Source organism: Alligator mississippiensis, chromosome 1 (assembly GCF_030867095.1).
Source record: "Alligator mississippiensis isolate rAllMis1 chromosome 1, rAllMis1, whole genome shotgun sequence".
NCBI lineage: Eukaryota > Metazoa > Chordata > Crocodylia > Alligatoridae > Alligator > Alligator mississippiensis.
In genome coordinates, this window is record NC_081824.1 from 224,124,440 (window position 1) to 224,146,156 (window position 21,717).

The 21,717-nt window shown below is 41.6% G+C and overlaps 1 protein-coding gene and 1 long non-coding RNA gene across 5 annotated transcripts in view; one reads left to right on the top strand and one right to left on the bottom strand.

Moving 5' to 3' along the window:
* Positions 1–1,563: 1,563 nt before the first annotated feature.
* PLCB1 (phospholipase C beta 1) overlaps positions 1,564–21,717 on the bottom strand; it is a 777,970-nt gene continuing 757,816 nt past the window's right edge. For 2 of the 4 annotated variants that reach the window (XM_014595092.3, XM_059720212.1), the window contains one exon: positions 1,564–4,897. In XM_014595092.3, coding sequence (XP_014450578.3) covers positions 4,667–4,897 — 231 coding nt within the window. In that variant the 3' untranslated portion in view covers positions 1,564–4,666. The remainder of the gene's footprint in view (positions 4,898–21,717) is intronic. The other 2 variants (XM_059720209.1, XM_059720208.1) reach the window with 1 other exon arrangement.
* The window catches only part of LOC132247552 (uncharacterized), a 111,034-nt gene continuing 103,587 nt past the window's right edge, over positions 14,271–21,717 (top strand). Inside the window, exon 1 of the long non-coding RNA XR_009458843.1 lies at positions 14,271–14,441. This is a non-coding gene — a long non-coding RNA (uncharacterized LOC132247552). The remainder of the gene's footprint in view (positions 14,442–21,717) is intronic.

The window sequence follows — 21,717 nt, forward strand, 5'->3', positions numbered from 1 at the left end:
ACATTCTTGAGGGTATCACCAGGATCAGTGGGAGCATCCAGCTCCATGTTCCTGAAGCCTGCCTGGTTGCCTACCTGCAGAGCCCCAAGATGCATAATGGCATGCATCTCGGATCCTACTGCCTGTCCCGAGCAGCCGTTATCTCCCCTCTTCCTCAGCTACCTGGATGCACTCCCCCACCCAAGCCTTGTCTTGTCTTCAGGCCATTCTCTTCTTACCTCATCGTCATTGACTGCTCCTACTTCCCATTGTGCTTTCCCAGTTCTGTCCCTATTTGAGCTGTTTCTGTTTTTGTGGCACTACCTCCTCCCTTCTCTCCAGCTACTCTTCTGATACCTTTCCAAACCCAGACTCCATCCTTCATTTATCCTGATCTTTTTCATTGAAGTTTTAGGTCTACTCATTTGGGTAGACTATCCCTGCTTACCTGGATTCCCATTTGGCACTCTCTCTGCTAACCTGTATTCCTACCGTCTGCACACCCTTTTCCTCTTGAATTCCTGCTCCATCTCAGGAAACTCCAGCAGCAGCTTCTCGGGCACATTCACACTGGCTGCTCTCTCCTGCTCAGTAATCTTGTTGGCAAGTTAGTCTCTTCCTCCTGTCTTTATAAAGCATGGCTTTGTTTCTGGTCTCTTGCTTTCTTGCTGTCTTCCTCCCTGAAGTTCTTGTTTCTGAGCCACCATTTGCTTTTGTGCCACATTGCTGGCACTTTGCTTCCCCAGTGCTATAATTTATTCATTACTTTCCAGCTATTTACATCCTATTCTTATTCCCTCATGTCAATCCTGCGGTTTCTACTTCAGGTTCAGTGATTTCCCCTCACTCTCTGCACCACTCACATAATTTTGTGTCTCCCCTGTATCCCAACCTTGTTTCCCCAAACATTTGCTAGCAAAGCAATTTCAATCTAATTCCTTTGGGAACTATTTCTTTTAAATAAGATATAGGCCCTTTGTAAACTGTATTAGTATACCTGCTTATCTCATTCCCTAGGGATATATATTTTTTGGTATTAAAAGGCAAATAAATAAGAACGGGATGAATGAAAACCACTTTAATGGGCTCCTGTTTCAAAGCTCTCAGTGGAAATCACTTGCAGATTCACAGTGAAAGGTATCCATTTTAACATAATTTGCAGGACAGTTGTTGGGGGGAAATAAATGGAACCTGGTGACATCTAAATCATCCATGTGATTTTCAGGATTAATTGAAACACATAGGCACACAGAGAGGACTGAAAAAAATTAAATTGTTGCATTATGTAATAACTGCTAGAAAAGCCTACAAAATAACTTCATATTTTTCTATGCAGATGAACAATTACAAAGCATCCTTCCTTTTATTTTAAAATAGTTTTCTGCTTTAAAAAAATAGCAAAACCCATATTCTTTTTCTGGTGTGTGCAATTCCCTTTTCTCAGTGCTGTAAAGAGAGCACTGAGAACCTGCAGGGAAGATTCACTGTTCATTTCTCAAGCTATTGTCCTTCCTGTCACCAAATGGCTTGGTAGCTGGAAGTAAATCCTTTGAGCCAGTAAATAAACAAACATGTATAACTGTCTTGTGTTAAGAAATTTTTTTTATTTGTCCTTTGGATCTGTGATGAAAGCACGTAAAATTACAAGTGGAAGAAACATCATGCCACAAAATTGCATAGAATTTTTACAAAAATGTGAATTATGCATCTGAAACAATCTGAGATTGAGAAACCAAAATATGTACATGTTAACAGAAATATTTTGTCCTACTTTTTTTTTAAAGCAAATCACCAAAGTCCAATCAATCACAGACACTATTAGTACAATGTACAAGAGCAACATTGATTTCAAAGAAAGGCAAGCAATGTCCCTTTAGTTATCTTTTAATGAATGTTCAACTAATACATGGGTATTAATTAACATAATTATGAACATGTTAAATCCAAAATGTCCGGCATTTCATTAGAATTTTTAAAATTCTGTTTATACTGCCAAAAACCAAGCTATTTTTCAGTAGTGTAAAGATATTTGAAGTGCACAATCTAGTTTAATATAGAGCGCTCTATTCTATACAACAGAAAGGTCCACAGTACGGCATTTCCACATTTTCAACACATAACAAGGCAAATACATAAAAGGCACAAGACTTGCACATCATAAAGACCCTTTTTCATTATCTTACTCTAGTTCAAGTAATATTAATATTAAATGGTATTTGTATCACTGCAATAGTTTGAATAATGCAAGATGTACAGTATTACACACTACCCTACAACTGCAAAAAGTGGCACTGTACAGATATAAAAAAATGTGAGTACAGAAATGGGCAAATACAAACATATTGTAAAATGACTACAGCTGATAGTATATTGAATCCAACTAGTAACTTTTAAAATATAAATAAAAGAGTAATTGGGGTTTTCCCAAGTCTGTTTGAAGACTAAGGGTGGAGCCCTGGCTTCACTGAAGTCCACGGGAATTTTGACACACTGAGCTTCACTGAAGCCAGGATTTTTACCATAAAGCTCTGCAGTATACTACCATGTTTGTAATGCACTAGTCTTCAGTTTTGTTGTGAACACTGTTATTACTACATTCTTTCCCTAATTTAAATAGCCTGGTTAATTTTTGCTCTATAAAATGCAGCATTACATTTTGACCATTTTAAGTTTTTACCAACTGATTAATGTGGATCCCAAAAGTGCAAAACAATGATTACTGAGGATTCACCTGTTCTAAAATCAAGAGGAAGGTCAGACATTTGAGTCTTCTGTTCGCTACATGAGGTTCATTATCAATTAGAATAGTTTAATCCAAAATATGATATCCAAACAATGTGCAATTTTTCTTTCCACCTGCTCTACATTTAAAAAAGGAACATCAAAATACTGCTTGTTTTCTATGGTTTGAACTTTACACACACACACACACACACACACACACACACACGTGTTATTTAAATCAAAATTTAAGCTTGATCTATATTTATTGCTTAAATTTAAATAAAATAAGTTACTACAAATACTACAATCCTGAGGGAAAGGAAATAAAGTAACTTCAATGCTATCATGTATTAAAATGCCTTGCTATGTTCCTAGTAGACAATTTCAGGTTTAGTTTTTTAAAATACAAATTAAGGCTCAGATCTTGCAAACACATGATATGAGCACAGTTATCCAAAGTGGTTCTAGGGAATTCAGCAGCACTCTTTACATGTATAAAGGCACTCACGTGTTTGCAGGATCAGACATAAGCATGAAAAATCTACATTTTGAACCAGTTTTTTTTTTGCACTGTTCTGGCAGTGCAAAGTGGTCTTAGTAGTATAATTTGGCCATGTGTAGGTTTTCATAATTCATATCTTCTTGAAGATGGGATGCTAGAGAATGTATTTTCCCTTTTCCAATATCCTGGCTTTCATAGACTCACTATTATTTCATATATATTTCTGAAAAAATGCAGGTTCTCCCCCCTCGTGCGTGTGATGCAGTACATAAACTCTGTTCGGATTTTAAGGTGTGGTTAAACCAATTAACACATATTTTAAGTAACAATGATCAGGTTTTTAAATCTGCTTTTCAATTTCAGACCTTAGTAAAATTTGAACCTCAGTCTTAAAAATTATGGAAGATACTGCTAAATGTCAAATACTGTAGTCCTAAACATTAATAGTCCTATCAAATTCAGTAAGCTTAAAATATGATACGTAAAATCAATACTTTTGAGTCTGCAAAATATATATCAAATTTATATTCTAAAACTACTTCAATTTACAACACTAACACCACGAAAAGAATCTTCTGATTTAATGATTATTTAATATCAATATAACTCAGATATAATCCATAAAAGTTCTCTATTCATATATCCCTGAAACGTTTCATTTTGCCATGAGATCAGACCACCTCCAAAATGCATACATGCTGTGTGTGTATATAAATTTGTGTGTGCACATGTATATATGTGTACAAACATATATGTACTCACACAAGTATATAACATACACATACACACACACAGACTGACACACTCTAGACAAACAAAGTTCATCTCTGTTTTAAACTTGCTCTAATAACCACAGTTCCAACTAAGGAATTTTGAGCAGCAAATATATTTCTTTTCATATGATAAACCTAATATCAAGAGAGCAAGCCACCAGTGCCTGCAAAGCTAAAAAGGGTTAAATGTTTCAGTGCAAATGTAAAATGATGGTACAGCTGTCAAGGTGCAGTTAGAAAATAGGACACAAAATGATGAAGTATTGTTATATAATTCGGTAGGATCTGTATTAGTTTGGAACACTTTGCACTGGCACTTCAAAAGGAAATCTGTGCACATTAGTCTTTGTACAATGCACTGGTCTTCATTAAACATTCTTAACAGTGCACATGGCCTGAAAATTACCCATTGTAAGTTGGCCAGAAAAAATAAGATGGTTAACACATTAATTTCCCCTTTATAACTGCACTAAGCTTTAGCATAATAATAAAAAAGAAGAATGAGAATGAAGACCTTTGCACAATACTGTTATAAAATGTTCCTTTGGGAAATGTGCATTTGAATACAGATTCCTCCTGTCTTTAGGAGCCGTTCTATGGCAGCTTACAACAGGAAAACAGAGAGTGGGCAGCCCAAGCGTGGCATGCCCTGGCACAGTAATCGCTGCCTGTAGCCTGACTTGGGGAGCTAAAAAGGAGTATCAAATACTTTTTCTGGATGATCATCTTCCAATTCCTCTTCATTCTGCAGAGGTTTATGGTTCAATTTTCCACTGTCAGATGCCAGAGAGGAAGGGGCAGAACTGTGGTCTCCATCTTCACTGATTTTCCCTTTCATTGCTTCCTGTACGAACTCCAGAATCTCCAGAGGGAGTCTCTTGAATTTGTCTTGGTATTCCTGATCAAGTTCAACCTGCAACTGAAACAAAACACGCAAAAAGTTCTCTTAAATTGTTTCTAATACAATCCATGTGTAGAGCATGGACACACCAGAAGCAGAAAGGGGGATTGGGGGGGGGATTATTTTGAATTTTTAGTATGAGCACTGTACACATAATTAATTATCATGCACCTATTAATTATCATGCATCCATTGCCAAGTTGCAGGTAAATGCAACCCTTTTTGCTTAAGGCTTTTGTCCTGCTAACCTACTTTTAGGCACCAAAAAATCCTAAAAACACGCATGCGCTTAACTGTACTTGTTTGAACAATCCCGCCGGTTCCAAGAAGACTACTTATTTGAGGATAGTTAAGCACATGGATAGGTCCTTAGTGGAGCAAGGCCTTAATTTGCTCTTAGTTAGAAAATCAAATTCTGTGAATGCTTTTTAGCTTCAAAATGACAAACACGTTGTCCTAGGAATAATAGAAAGACTTTTGCCAGATAATTATGGTTGGAGAAATGTAAGAAAAACCTCAATAAGCTTGCCACCTGGATTAAAAGAAAAATAAGTTATTCAATATTCAATATTTTATGGCAATAATTTATATTCTAATGATATAAAATGTTGTATAATCAGAGTAATGCTTTGGACACAAATTGGGGGAAAAGTATCCTTTTATTATGGGATATAAAAGCCATAAAGCAAGGAGATTGATGGAAATATGGCTATCCAACTGTACAAAGTTTTGCAATCTCTTGCAGTATTTATGTGGATGGTCTCTTTTAGTGCCTTTCTAGGATCTGTATGCTCCATACCATTATAAATAGCAATACACACAAAGCCTGAAGCTGGAGAGAAAAGCCCAGCTTTTCAGCATGGCCAAGACTTGGTCTACACCTCAACATTTTGCTAAGTATATGAAAAGATCACCCCCTCTCCCTTCCAGGTGACACAGCTCGGCTGGAAAGCCTCACTCCGTGACAATATGGATGAGGTTATGTTGACAGATGAGGACACCTATTGGCATATCTACTGCCATTCCAGGAAATGGCATAGGAAAGTCAGCATAAAAAACTCAGGGGCAGGAGGGAGGCCCAGAGTGGGAGGGGGGAGGATTCTTACCTTTCAGTTTTCCAGACCCCCGCTGGCCTGAAGTGTGACTGCTCCAAACTAGAGCTAGCGCTAACACCTACCAACACATGTGGAGCTCATAGCGTAACATGTAACAAGGCCCTAAATTAGCACTGAACTCACCTGTCTCTTTTTGAAATAAGGAACTCTGTCATGAGCACTCTGCTAACTGTAGCTGCAGCAGCTTTTAAGTAATCATACATTAAGATTTTGAGGTAATCTAAAATTAGTCTTAAGTAGTCACAATCCATTTGTTTTTCTTTTTTCAGGGTTTTATAAGATGTTGCGAGTTTTCCTCTTCCATCTCGGTCTTTGAACCCATGCAATTTGGCTTCAGGTCCCATTCCTTGCTTTGAAAGACCTCTCAAAGTTCAACAAATTCTTTCCACCCAGATTCAGATATCCTCATCTTCTTGACCTCTCTACAGTTTTTGATATTGTCATCACAAGCTTTCTCAACATCACACCCATTTTTTCCATGACTGTTTCTTCCCCTGTTGTGTTGGCCATCCCTTCAGCATATTTTTGGTGAGTACTTTTCCTGCTACTTGGATGGAAGAACTTAAGTCTACTCTTCTTCTAGTTCTCCAAATCTCCATTCCTCACCTGGCTTCAACTCCTAATTATGAATGAAGAGATCAGAAATCTATTTAATTTTTCTGGACTTGCCCCTTCCTGTCCCACCTCTCAGCCTGTCTTGTGGATCTCTGTTTTGCACTGCCTCACCATTAGTCACCAAGACCCACACAGGGCTCTTTTTCCTTCCAAATCTTCATTCACTCCTCCCCATTTTCAGTTGCTGTTCTGTTGCCCACCCCCATTCGTCACTGCTCACTACTGCTGGTATCCATCTTTAACGCTTTAATTCCTGTCATTCCGAACAAAAGCTCAGCAAAAGGTTCACTTGAGCCAGGTGGCCCATCAGGCTAATATGGCTAAGACACACCTGTTTCTACAACCCACAACCACACAACTCCCTTGTGTACTATCACTACAACTGGCTGCCTCCTGCTCCCCTGTCCTGGTGACCAGATACACATTTACATCTGGGTTGACCAGGGACAAAATTGGGAATGAGGCTCAAATTCACTGTGTTGCCCACCCCACAAAAACTGTGTCAAAATCTTGCAGCTTCTTCCTCCTCAGTATCCAAGTGTCCTTTTGTCTCTATCGCTGTTACCAAAATCACTGTTGGAACTTCATAACCCATCTTAACAATGGTAATCTCTTCTGCTGTGGCCTCCCCAGCCATTATGTTGCCCACCTCCAGCCTGTACACTTAACTGGTACTGATAAGTCATGGCACAAAATGGCAATAGTTTATATACCACAGTTTTAAAATACATATTTAGGTCACCCTTACTTTGCCATGACACAGCCAAACGCCACTTTATCTGCTCTTCTATGCCTGTATTTCCCTCCTTCTCCCATCCCTTCCCCCATCCTCTCTTCCTCTCTAGATGGAAAGTATTCAAGGCACACTCTCCTTTCTGTTATGTTTTGAGAGATGTGTGGATACTACAAGTATAAGTAAATACAAACAATAGCAATGGAGTACATACCAATGCACTGAAATCCCACCTGGAAACTTAATGAAAACCAGTGCAGATTACTGAGCCCCAGTGGGTATGTTCTCTGTCTAATGCATGACTCAGCACCTGGGAGGATGGATTCTCCATCTCAGAATGATCATAAGATATAGTGCTATGTAGGTTGCGTTGCAGCATTCTGCTCTGGAGGTGACCAAGGGGTAAAAGACTTACAGCAAGGTCCATGTTTGAGAGAAATGGCAAAGAAAGTCACTGAAAGAGGTGGCCACCCAGTACTTAAATTAGAGCAAAATTTAATAACTGCAAAATTAACAACTTGTGTTGCAAGTGGCAGATGCTCTCACTCAATCAGGGGTGCCAATTTTTTTTTTTATTTGCTTCCTCTAGCCTACCAACATCCTCTTAGTCTTCATGACAGCTAACACTTCATTCCGCCTACAGTTTCAAACATTCTCTGGATCATTTCTTCATTTCTGCCAACCCAGATCAATGCGACAGAGCTGTAGACCTGGGTAAATTATCACAGCATATGCCTCTTCATTAAACCTCATAATAATACCTTTCTCTGTACCCTGAAGATAGTGAAATAGACCCAGGCAGAAACCTGCAGGAGGGAACCATCCTGCAAAAGAATGATTGGCTAACACTAGCACTCCAATCAAAGTGGACTTGCTTAAAGCAACTTCATCCAGGCCCTCTAGGGGTTCCAGCTGTGATAACTAAGCCCTATAATTTGTACTATCAATGACAGCTGGTACCTAAAACAATTAGTACAGATGCTTCACATCTGTGCAGCATGAGGTGATCATTTACTAATTCAACCAGTGAAATTCGTTCCTTATCTAGGTCAACAACGCAATAGACTGGACGCAGAGTGATTGGAGGACTCCAGAACCACCGGAGTTACTCTGTCAGAAACTTTTCTTCTATAATAAGTTGATAGTCACAAAGCTAAGTGAATACTTTGCAAGCCTGAAAAATCAAACAATCAGCCCACCATTCTGGTTTTATATAAATGCTCAAAGATGTTTACAAGATGATTTTTCTTGCAGTTACTGTCAGCTCTTAGTGGTAGTTCCCAGGCATGGAAATAAATAGCAGGCATTAATACCTTATTTTATTGCAAGCTCAGTGCACTGGAATCCATCCTGGTAATAATGACCAGGTTTTTCTAAACAACAAGATGTGGAGAATGCTGTTTTTTACCTAGTCTGATTACAATTTACTCCCTTCTATTGCATGTTGCAGGATAACACCAATACCCATGATGGTATACTTCACTGTAATTAATAGACTCCCTGCACGATGCTGGCCAAGTCTCTTAAGCTGAAGTTGTTAAAGGTAAGTATCGATTATTCTGGAAAATCCCAAACCCCACACTTTGGGGGGAACTGACTTAGACCATGAGCCAACAGTGTGCCTTTGTTATGAAGGTGGCTAATGGCATACTGGGCTGCATTAGTAGGAGTGTTGCCAACAGATCAAGGGAAGTGATTATTTCCCTCTATTCAGCATTGGTTAGGCCAGATCCTCAGTACTGTGTCCAGTTTTGGGCCCCCCAGTACAGAAAGGATATGGACAAATTGGAGAAACTATAGCAGAAGGCAACAAAAATGGTTAGGGGGCTGAGGCATACGATGTATGAGGAGACACTGAGGGAACTGGGCTTATTTAGTCTGGAGAAGAGAAGACTGAGGGGAGATTTAATAGCAGCCTTCAACTACCTGAAGGGAGGTTCAAAAGTGGACGGAGCTAGACTGTTCTCAGTGGGCACATCTACATGAGATGCTACGTTGCCATAGTGGTGAGCTATGGCAACGCGATATAGCTTGTCACTACAGTGACATAGCGTTGGCAGATACAAACCATGATACTGCCGCTACTGCGCAGTAGCTTGCTGCAGCTGCGCAGAAGGGTCAGAAACAACCCATGTGGCAATGGACTGTGCAGTGCCAGTGGTTACTGCACAGTCATTTAGTACTTGCTAACAACTGCACAGTTGGGCACACATGCAGATGTACTCAATGGTGGCAGATGACAGAACAAGGAGCAATGGTCTCAAGTTGCAGCAAGGGAAGTTTAGGTTAGTTATCAGGAAAAACTCTCTCACAAGGAGGGTAATAAAGCACTGAAAGAGGTTACCTGGGGAGGTTGTGGAATCTCCAACCTTGGAGGTTAAGACCCAGCTAGATAAAGCTTTGGCTTCGATGATCTAGTTGGGAATGGTCCTGCTTTGAGCAGGGGGCTGGTTGTACTAGATGGTCTCCTGAGGTCCTTCCAACCCTAATTTTGTGATTCTATGATCTCTCCATGCCTCAGTTTTCTCCATCTGTAAAATGGAGATGACTGTGCTTCCTGGCCTCACAAAGGTATGGTTGTGTCCATATGGCACACATACTATTGTCAATGACAGCTTCCTCAAGCACATTAGGCTGCTTCAAGAAGGCTGTTTCCTAATCGGCTCCCTTCTGTTCACAGAGGTAAACTACTCAGCTTGGGTGTATGTTAATCAGCCATGTCACTTGGCAGTGCTAATCAGTGCCTTGAAATTGGCTGAATACTGTAATCTTACTGTATAGCCATAGCCTACATTGTTCATTTACTGAAGCTCAATTATACTTCCTCTACTAGGTAGGCTGTCATGCAGGGCTGTTTTATCACTCACTGATTACCCGGCAAGACATTAACTCTGGGATCATCACTGAGTGAGAAAGCCCTAAAAAGTCCACCTTGCAGTGTAATGGAGACAAGTGTTCTTTTTTTTTTTTTTTACCATTGCATTGCTGTGAAAAGTCTCATTGCTTGCAATCATTCCAGTTACTCTGCAGTAAAGGTTGGGGACAGTGAGGGGTGAGGGAAAGAAAGGCAGGGAGCCTGTCTCCTCAACCAAAGCAGAATCATCCCAATTTCTTAACTCTACTGCTAGGAAACTGGCAAGAGGCAGCATTAAAGATAAAAGTCCGAATAGAAAAATAGCACTTTTCCAGAGAGAGTAATGCGTCAGTAATTGTTGCTGGAGTGACTGGTTTATTCCCTCTTGCATTTTAAACTTAATATCCAACTCAATTTATTTATTTTATTATGATTCAAGAACTGAAATAAACCTGCTCCTTTGAGCTCAACCCCTTGGCAAATGAATTATGCCCTTGATTTCATGCCGGAGATAAGTCATCCATTTTTAATCTTTATTATCTCCTAAGTAAGATCCTTAGGTTGCAGGCTAATGGCAACCTTAGTCCTTAATGGAACAAATCTTGCAGTCGCAGCTCAATGTGGGGTGAAAAAAGAGACCATTAACAAGGTCTAACACACAACAGGAAATACGAGGGGAAATAAAGACACGCTGACTCCTTCTAGGCCAGCTCCAAATTTGGAAACGCAAATCATACTCGTTTCAGAAAGAAGGCAAGGCAGAGTGGTACCTTAGGGTAGACATGACGGGAGACTTCTCCAATGCTCTGTAATTACAGGGCATCAGAGCAGACTCAATTAATCAAGTCTGCTGGAGCATGGTAATTGGCACGCTCCAGCCAGCCTCCATACCTCCTGTATCAGCATCTCCATGCTTCAAAATGGTGGTGAGGGCACTTTAACTAAAGCTCATCAAATGAGCTTTAGTTAAAATGCCCCTGCCACCATTTTGAAGTGCAAGGATGTTGATACATGAGATGCAGTGGGTGCTTTAAATAGAGCAGCTCTTGAAGCTTGCCCACCCCGAGCATGTGTAAAAATGCCCTTAAAGACTTATTAGGTTTTTCTACTAATTTCAGAAAGGACTGCCCCACCACCAATTTCAACAAGTAGAGGCCAGGCCAGCAGTAAATGATTGCTTTGGATCAACCCTTCATAAACTGTCATCTGCGGAGATAAAGGCAGGCCTTACCAGGGCTGCAAGCTGGTACCCGAGGTGTCCAGTTGCATTGCAGGTTCAGCCTACAGTGTAGTTAACACAATGCATCAGTAGGGGAGCATCACCAAAACATTCCTGTCTCCTTCCCACTTATAGTTCATAAAGGAACTGACTGACTAAGATCAGATGTCAGTCCAGATCCGCTGCCACTTTTTAAGGAGGGATTGAGCCCATGGTTGATTGTTATCAGTGATGCAGTGCACTGCCTCTCTGCAGGGTGCTGCTACTTTTCAGATCTCCTTCCCATGAGGACACGCGCATCACCCATGAGCAGTTGAAGAAGTCCCTGGCCCCTAAGGAAGTGATGTGTATATGGCTCTCTGCCGTCTCTCCTGTATACACACCCTGAAAGAAGTATGACTTTGTTCTTGAAGTTTAGTTTGCTCTCGGTAAAAACTGTTCTGTGTTTGGGTTACTTCCCTTTACTACATTATCAGGAATCCAGCAATCCAGGTTATGGCTGAGATGTTCTCTGTAACTGCTGTACAAAGTGACCTGCAGTTGCTTTTGGGTTTGGAGAGAGACAAGACTAGGAAGAACACGGAAGGAAAGATTCTTATCTGCACCATTAACACACAATGACCCTGTCCCCTCTCTTATCTCTTGCTGCCTTCTTTTCCATCCTCCATGTGTTCTCTCTCTTCCCCCTCTTAACCCCCCTCTCCCCAAAACTATTGATTAACATCACCTTTCTAAGCATCCCAAAGTCATGCCTCTTTAAAGTATCTCAAACTGAACACCCCAGTGTTGGAGCTGTGCTTGAAATTCGTGGCTTCATGTTTTCTTTTAGCTAAAGGCAAAGAATGGATGTTTTAATATTCATGGCCGTCATTGTGAGCCCATAGGAGGGTGCTTAGGGAGGGCACATTAATCACTAGTTATTGTGACCATATATTTTTATCTTCCAAGGTATTTTATCATATTGTAAAATATTTTCCTATCAGTGTTATACATTTGGAAAACATTAGTAATCCTCACAAGATCCTTGTGAGACAGGAAACTGTAAGTATTATTAGCCCCACTTTACAGATGGAGGCCGAGAGATTAGGTCCTTTTCTTTCCTTTTCATGTCCTTGTGACAAAGTATTTAGCAGAATTTGCAGATTCATTGGAATGTGACAGGGCCATGCCATGAGCACTTCTGCTGTTGCCTTGGGAGGTTAGGTGACTTGCCCCAAATGACACATTAAGTCTACATCAAAGTAGGCATCAAAACTCAGGATGTCCTGGCTTTTAGGAGACAAGGTTCTTTTGGTAAATCTGATATTTTTTATTAGACCAACTAAACTAGTTGGAAACATTCTTCTTCTTTGCAAGCTTTCAGATGCAAACACCCTTCTTCAGGTACAGCAAGAGTCTGCAGTTGTTATGTGCTTTTCCTGGGTGGGATAGAATAGAAGCCAGAGACCAGTATGCAAGAACACCAGTCAGCAAAAATGCAAATTGTGGCAGACGGACTTAGGGCACAGAAAGAAGTTCCATTTGCTGTGTTATCAGACCCTTGAAAACACTCTACAGCTGTGCCCCATACAGAAGTACAAAGCTGCAGAGCACTTTAAAAGTGCCCGATTACATGATAGTCTCAACCCTTATTACATGAGGGTCCAGATGAAGGTGCTCCAAAGCACAGCACCTTCCTTAACTTCTGTCAGTGTGCAATGGGAGCAAGGATGGGGTGATGCAGCCCAGCCCCACCCCTGGTGCAGTCTTCAGAATGGGAGGGGGGAGAAGAGAGGGGAGGAAGTTTTATTTGGGGTTTGCCCAACTTGCACTGGAGGGTGGGAGCTCCAATCCACCTGCCCCAGCCTCCAGTGCAGCAGATATGCAGCAGACATGCCTCAGCCTCCAGGGGCTGCAGATACGCAACTGTTCCAGACTGGAATTCAAGCCCCTAAATGCCCAGATCCAACAGTGAACACCTGTTGTGTCAGGGGGAATGCTGTAGCTCATGGTGCTTCCTGAGAAACATCATGAGTTAAAACCAGGAGCATCAGCATCCTTAATCTCTTGGACCAAACTCTTCCTCAGTCCAAAGTAGAGGCGTATGGAGGTCCTTGGTTCAAATAACTTTCTGTAGAATTTCCTTAGGAAGAGACACTTCTGACTGGCACTTCCTGGGAACATGGTGGGGAGAACCATTAACATGGTCATTCATTCAAAATAAGGAAAAAGCATTAAGGGAAGAAGACAAATGCAATGATTTATAGTACTTAAAACATTTACATCACTAATACCTAAAAGCTATTATTAAACCTACTAAAAAAGAATGTATGTTAAAACAGCAACCAGAATCTTAAATTTAGCCCACCACGATCCATAAAAAACACAAAGCAAGGCAGCAGAAATTGTAGTTTCAAACAGATTCTGACCAAGCTCTTTAGACCTCTACATACTTTCAGTATGATCTAATGAACTTCTGCTTCCATCAATAACAAAAATAACACGATCACATGAAAACTCCAGTGTGCTGCCAAAACAAATTACCAGGAGGCCTGTAGTTCACACAGAGTATATTGGGATTAGAAAAAAAGAAGCTGAATCTCCTTAATGTTGAATAAGATCAATCTGTGGTGCTTAATGTTGTGTGTGTGGTTTTTTTACTGAGTTTAAGATAAGAATAGTGGATTCCTTTCCTTAGCACCTGTATCTCACCTCATCCACTTAATCCTCTTGCTGAAACTTTTTTTTTTTTCCATTTTAGGGTCTCTTTAAAGATAAGTGTAGCAGGACACTAAGGTGCCTGCTACTACGAGAGCCAGGAAGGCTCATCAGGTGCTGGTTGCCGGGGCAACGGGAGGCAGAAAACGACCCACACCTGCCAGTGGTCAGCTGGCTATAAGGGGCAAGGCCCGGCTCTTACGAAGGAAAAGGAAGAGAAGGGAGTTGAAACTAAAGGCAGTTGCTGGCTGGCATCTAAGACAGCAGGAGCACCCTACCAGAGAGAGAGAAGCTCCTGGAGCATGTTGTGAGGAGAAGCCTGACTGCAGGTACTGCTTGCAGATTAAAGGGTAGCAGCTCCAAGATGGCTGAGCAATGTCGGTACAGCCAGGTGACTTAGGTTTGAGTTGGAGCTAAGAGGCTTGAGTTTGTTGCAGTTTGTTTGAGACCGGTGATTTGGGTGAGGCTATAAGGGGATGGAGGAGGCCTCATAGGGGACTCATGATAGAGTGAGGACCCTAGTCCCAGTGAGGGCACGGAGTTCAGTGGTAGACCCCAGCTCCAAAGAAGAGCCCTGGTCAGGAGGGCAACCTTGCAGAGCCCTGGTGAGGAGGGTGGCATATAGAGAAGGCCTGCAAGGCCTAGACACGCCGGACACCCGGAGCAGGGGAACTGTGGCCAAGTGGAGGAGAGGTAGCCTCCCTACAAAAAAACATATCATCAAAGTTGTGTCTGGCGAGAATAGGATGGTGCAGTAGAGGAGGCGGCAAGGGCTAGCATGGCGACCCTGCCGTCCCTCCTGTTACAATAAGGATAAAAAAGACTGACTTCTTCTAGTTACTGGAATTGGATCATCAGATAATAAACTTCTGTACTTCTCAGAAGTACTAACAGAATTCAGAAAAGCTCGGCCACAGCAGCTTAGAAACATGGCAGCAGATCTGTAATTCTATATATAGAAATATACGGACACAAGATATAAAATGTTATTGGAAAATATTAAAAACGTGGTTATTTATGTAGCTTTGTGGAGTTGGGAGACAATAAAGAATCCTGTGCATGGTAGATATGTGGATACATAATTGGTCTATATTAAAGCAAGGTAAGACCTGCTGTTAAGTCATGCAGCCTACATTAGCCAGGGTTAAAGGCTTAACACGTTCCAATGCAATGCTATGGGAAAAGGAGAAACAGGGCCTCTTGCATAGTGACCTCATTAGTACAGAGCTGTAAGACACTCTTAGACAATGGTTTTAGGATGTGGTATACAATTGTTGGGGTGGATTTATGACGGTTATGACTGCTTCTGATGAAATAAGCTGTTGCCTATAAAAGCCCATGCCTCTCTGAACCAGCTAAAGGTAGAGCTGTGGTCAGAAACACCTTAAGTGAACCCTGAGCTCCTGATCCTGAGGAATACTACACAGTTAACTAATCGGAACTCAAGAAGACATCTTTAGCAGGTATTGCTGGGGCTGTGTTGTGCTAGTCGACCATTTGCAAATCTATCACAAAGTCAACTTCAGTGGTTACCTGAAAACCACAGGGGAACCCCGGGGTGACAGTCATGTGTGATGAATCCCATCTGAGCTCATGGTATGGTCATTTGGCCAAGGCAAAGGGCTTAAAGACATTGTCTGGTTGACCCCTCCACACACTGCCATAACAGTATCTTCAGATCTCGTACCATGAGTTATGAAGCTACTGTATGACCTTAGACCTGCCAGCCAGGGAGAGGTGGCTATATACTTTTCCTCTGTCCCCCTTTCTGAGTTGTATGAAGTCCTTAGTCTTGGTAATCTGACCTGCTATCATACCTGGCCCAGGCACTGGGGAATAACATAGAAAAGTAGGTATTGTACTACACGGCGCCTCCCTTTGCATAGGGACTGGGACCTTCCCCACTTTTTTTTTTTTTTTTTTCTTTTTCCTATTTAAAATATCTCCACTGAACTCAAAATAAATGAAGAATGCTTCTTTAAAAAGAATCCAAAGAATTAACCTCAAGGCAGAAGCCTAGCATGGAAAATCTAAGCTCTGAAATCAAGTGTTTTGAAAAGCTATCTCTAGAGCTGGTCAAAGATTTTGGGGCAAAAAAATGCACTTGCACTGGGATGAAGAAATTCAGTCCAGTAGATTTTCCTCAAACTTTTTGAGGACTTTTTTGGAGTAATCTGAAATTCAACATGAAATTTTTTTTTTTTTTTAATTTCCTGTATTTCATTTAGAGTTTGCTGGTTTGTGCTGAGGTTAGGTATCTTATCTTGAGAGAGCCATTTTTTTTTTTTTGTTTTGTTTTTGTTTCCTTTCAGCCTGCCATCTATCTGCAGACATCTAGCCTCCTCTCCACTTCCTTCCTTGCCCAAAATGATGCTGTGAAAACACTGGCAAAAATGGAGGAAATGTTGTGTTTCAACATTGCTGATACATCATAAACAGTGAAGCAAAGCATTTAGAGTGGACATTTCCTATCTTAGGATATGTTTCATTTTGCCATTTCCCATATGGCAAACACTTTATTCAGAGGTCTGCCAAAGGATACTTTTCCAGCATTTTCCTTGTGTGGAAAAAAAATTCAAATTTCAATACTTTTTGCTGCCAATTTGGGATAAAACAATATTAAAAAATTCATGATTTCATTCCTCAGGGGAAATTCTGCTTTTCAGCCAGCTCTTGTTTGAACCTCTTCTTAAACCACTAAATAGTGTGGCACTAACTACTCAGCATAGTACTTAATTATATATGAATAGTGCTGTCTTCGTCTTGTTTTACTGATGAAAGAAACAATTAAGTCCATCTCTTCTATGAATTTGTGGGACTATAGCGAATCTGTTTTGAATGCAGATGGTACACTTCCTCTCTATAGCAGTGATTATACCATTTATTAATAAAAGCTGAATTACCATGTGAGGTGGTTATAAGAATTCAGTGGTGGCTGCTGAGCATTTTAAGTTCATATTTTTAACTTTCACATGCCACTGGAAACAAGTGTTTGTTTCCTCAGTGCTAATAAGAGAAAGCTGATCAGGAAAGCATATGGCTGTAATAGAAATACTGTCTGAAACTGTTTTATTTCTCTCCCCACACCCTCCTCTGAGCCTGCTAAAGCTCTACATACTTATTTTTATGCCTGCAAATGGTTGACCTATGTGCCCCAAGATAGTTTTTGAATAGAGGATTTGGGGCTTTTATGACTGCATCAAACAACAAATATGCACAATGTCAGTAACCCCAATTTGGCTTCCAAATTAGTGCCTGCAGGTCTCTCAGATTAAGCGTACAGAGAGCAAGCAAGCAGCTGTTCTGCTGCTTTTCATTTTCAGAGCTTACTTCATTAGATAGCTGTTCTGGAGAGATGAGGAATTAAAGACTGTAAGCAGCAAAAATTGTTACAAGCTGATGGAGGCTCAATAGCAGTGAGAGTGAAATTGAGGAACAGAGCTGAGGGATCAAGTGATTTAGGAGCAGCAATTTTGTTTTTGTTTTTCGTTTGAAACGAGTTTCTTACTAAGGGCCGCATTGTTCCTTCCACGAAGCAGACAGATTTCTGATGGAAAGGCTGGGGCATATCATCACAGCAGCATTATTTTCCTTGCTCCCCTTACTTGATACATCTGAGAACCATCTGCAGGATACGGGGCATGATGCACCCTAGAGAAATGGTTCTCAAAACTTTTTAGACACACAGCACCTGTTGGAAAATGCCAGCTCTTCACTTTCACTCTTTTTTTTTTTTTTTTTTTTTTTTTTTTTTCATTACCTTATCAGTAATGGGGAAAAAAAAAGTGAAAACTAAGAGCTGGCATTTTCCAATGGGTTCTGTGTGTCTAAAAAATATAATAATAGAGCAGTGTTTTTTCCGTTGCAAAGAGCTCTGAAAGTCCACAACTGTGATTTTCTATTTGAAATTTCTGGGTTTATCTTGTGAATCACATTTGTAAACCTAACATTGTGTGGCACTCTTGAAAGACTCTTAAAGCACCCCACTCAACCTGTGCCACCTTTGTTGAGAATCCCTGCCCTAGAGCAGGGATTTTCAACCTTTTGTAGTAAGTGTACCCATGGTGGCTGGACCCGGAGTGGGGAGGGGATGGGGAGGGGCGTACAGTGGGACGCAGAGCGGCCAGACAAGGAGCAGCAACAGCACAGTGTGGTAGGTGGCGGTGCAGAGGGGCACTGCTGTCCTTGTTCCACCCAGGCCCTGCTCCTGGGAGGTGGCAGCGTGGGGTGGTGGGTGGCAGCACTCTGTCCCTGCCCACGTGTACCCCTTACAGCCTTCCCAAGTATCCCTGGGGGTACATGTACCCCCAGTTGACAACCCCTGCTGACAACCCCTACCCTAGAGTGAGAGTTAGGAGGAGTGAGGCTTGAGTGTGCACTGAAGAATCTTGCTTGACAACCCTGTTGAACTTTAGCACTCCATCAAGGACACTTCTATCTGCATTACCTTATCCCAGGGATTCTCAAGTACACTACTGGCGCTGAGGCCGTTTGCACTGGGATACTGCCAAATCCTTTGAAGTGTGAGGAGATAAGCAGATTAATTAAGTAGATAAGGACAAGCTCAGGTTTTCCCCTGCCTAGATGATTCCCCATCTCCAATGCCCAGACCTCTGAAAAGAGGTAAGCACTGTAATATATAAATTAGTTTTTTAAACTGGGTGCCACTCAATTTACAAAGTTAAGGAGGGGTGACAGAGGTAGTAGTGGAGCAATACAGATCCACCAGGAGTCATGAGATCAACGAGGCTGGAAAGGGGAAAAATGAGATTGGAGGCAGTGTGGAGTTCCAGACCTCTGCACTGAGAACTTCTGAGGATCTCAAGAGAATCAATGGGGGTGGGGAGAGGTAAATATCTTGCCCACAGGGTAAGCTGACAAGGCAAAATTTGAGGTTGTAAAACTTCCCACCTTGGCTTATGACCTTTTAAAGAGGGAATTACTTTCTTCTTATTTTGTATTTGGGGTTCATATTTCTCCCCTCTTCAAAAGAATTATGTGCAGACATAAGTAGGCAGAAGGCAAGACAGAGGTGGACATTATAGACTAACTATATCAGAGAAACACAAGCTTTTGTGAACCTGAAGTTGCTTCTTCAGATGCTGTAAAGGAACACAGATTCTGTCTTTCCACAGCATCTGATGAAGTGAGTTTGGGATCACAAAAGCATGTACATCTCTGATATAATTGGTCATGAGCAGGGATTCTGGTTTTCTGTTTCCCACAGAAAAACAGAGAAAACCACAGATTTTCCCTTTTTATTGGAAAAAATGGATTACTCCTTTTAGCAGAGAAACCCATGTATTCCCTGCTTTTGCAAACAGCTCTGCAGGCTGGTTGAGCTCCAGCCTGCAAGAGCTGTTTGCAAACAGGGTGGGAAACCCGCAGCCCTGCCTGGAGGGGGAGAGGGAGTGGGAAGGGTGGGGCCTCAGACTCTGTCAGCCAGGACTCTGCTCAGCTCAGCTGCACTCTTTGCTCCTGGAGCCTGAGGTAATTGGGGATTTCAGGGGGCTGGGTGCCCCTCTGGCAGGGCTGGGGGGTTGCGGGTCATGGCTGGGGAGCACCAGCAAGGTTGGTGGGGCCTGGAGCCAGCCCTGCCCCCACCTGAGCAGGCAGAGCAGTGGGGGAGCCAGCTCCATGCTGCTTCTGCTGCAGCTGCCTGCTGTTGGGGGCAGGGAATTACAGACTTGGTCCCTGGCCTTTGCCTGACTTGAGACTGACTTGGTTAATTTCCTTTCTATACTGATAGCCATAATTAAACAAAACTCAATATTAACTGGTGTGCTCTTCCACTCTTGTCTAAGTGAATGGAAACAAAAGCAGGTGGGAATGTGGCCCACAGGAGAAGGTTTGGTCTTGACCAGTTACACCAGTGCACTAAACTAGATGGTTAGACAATAGCCATCTTCTGAGGGAGAATCTTTTCTGTTTAGTTTAACTAACTAGTCTGTTTAATTAAACAGAAAAGATTCTCCCTCAGAAGATGGCTATTGTCTGACAAGGACACCCCATCTCAGCAGATGCACTTAAAAAATAACATTTATTGTCATGGGAAATGAGTGAGCCAAAGGCACTCAACTACAATGGAAGCAGCAATAAGGGTGGCAGAGAGAGGGGCTTATATGTTCCAGTTGTCCCCATGGGTCAGTCTCCAGCTACCTGGAGACCTGGCTTGTGGTATCACAATCCTCCCATCATGAGCTCCAGGGCTCTTTGAAGGGTACCATGAAAAGGTCCCAACTCCCTTGGAACATTTTTGCTCAACTGCAGTAGGGAAGAGAGGAAGACCTGCTAGACCAGACTCCACCTTGTAGACCCACTAGGTCAATGTCTACAACTTCAGATACCAGAACCTATTCTTCCATTCAGACTATATAGGAGGAGATGAGTGACAGAAGCTCCAAGTCCTTTCCAGCTCCAGCCTTTAAAGTTTCCACTACTCCTAGTAAAGTTTCATTCAGCAGCACCAGAGTCCACTCTCACTGCAAGCTGCACCCTGGTATCATTCTCAGAGCCATTTTATCAGCAATTCCCACCCCCAAAGCAAGAGCTTAAATTGGCTGCAGTTCCTTAAACAGAAAAGAATCTCTCTCAGATTATGCCTGTTATCTGATAAGGTCACCTCATCCCAGAAGATTTCCCTTAAGAGTAACATTTCTTATCATGGGAGGCCAAAGGCACCCCACTACGAAAGCAGCAGCAACAAGGGTGGCTGCAACAAGAGAGCAACAACATATTCTCTTGGAGTCCAGCAGAGATCTCGCTGCCATTAGTTGATCCACCCACAGCATTCTGATGCCAGTGCCACTGGATTTCATGTTCTACCCTAACAGCTGCAATTGTCTTTAGTACTCCCACGTCCTCTGATCCATTTCAGCCTATTCACCACCACTCCCTTACTTCCTCTGGACTCTACCACCTCATGGATCTCCTCAAATTGATTCCTAGTCAAATGAGAGAAAGGGTAGAAATTAAAAAAAAAAAACAAAACAAAAACCAAAAAAACCCCCCATTTCATTTGTCATTAGACTTCATTTCATTAGACTTTACTTTATAAACTACATAATCATACTTTTAAAAACCCATAACAAACCTCACCAAGTTTCACAAGGCCAGGAAACCCCAAAATCTTGTGATACCCCATTCTTACTTTCTCTTAAGCTTTCATATCCCTGTCTTTTGTCTTTTCTCATTCATGACATCTCTTTTTTCGCTTCCTTGTGCAGTGAATATTCTTACCATCGACTTAAGGGCACAGGATTATATCCTTAAGCCTCAATGCTGCAAATACTTAGACACATGCTTAACTTTATGCACAAACATTCTTGATCTGAATGGTAAGTGTGAATAAGGTAAAATATGTACATTGATCTTTATAGGACCAAGGCTTTATATTTCAAGTGCAAGGCCTTCATCCTCTGTGCTACACTAGTCCAAAGTTGGTGTAACGCCAGTTAAATTAATGCATTTGCAGAGAACTAGATTCTTAGGCTTTTAAATTTAGAGAAGAAACTTTCCCTTTCCTTTACAGAAGGAACTGCCCCTTCTTTCCGTAAGAAAAATGCTACTTATTTCAAGTAGTAATAAATAAATAATGAGATTGAT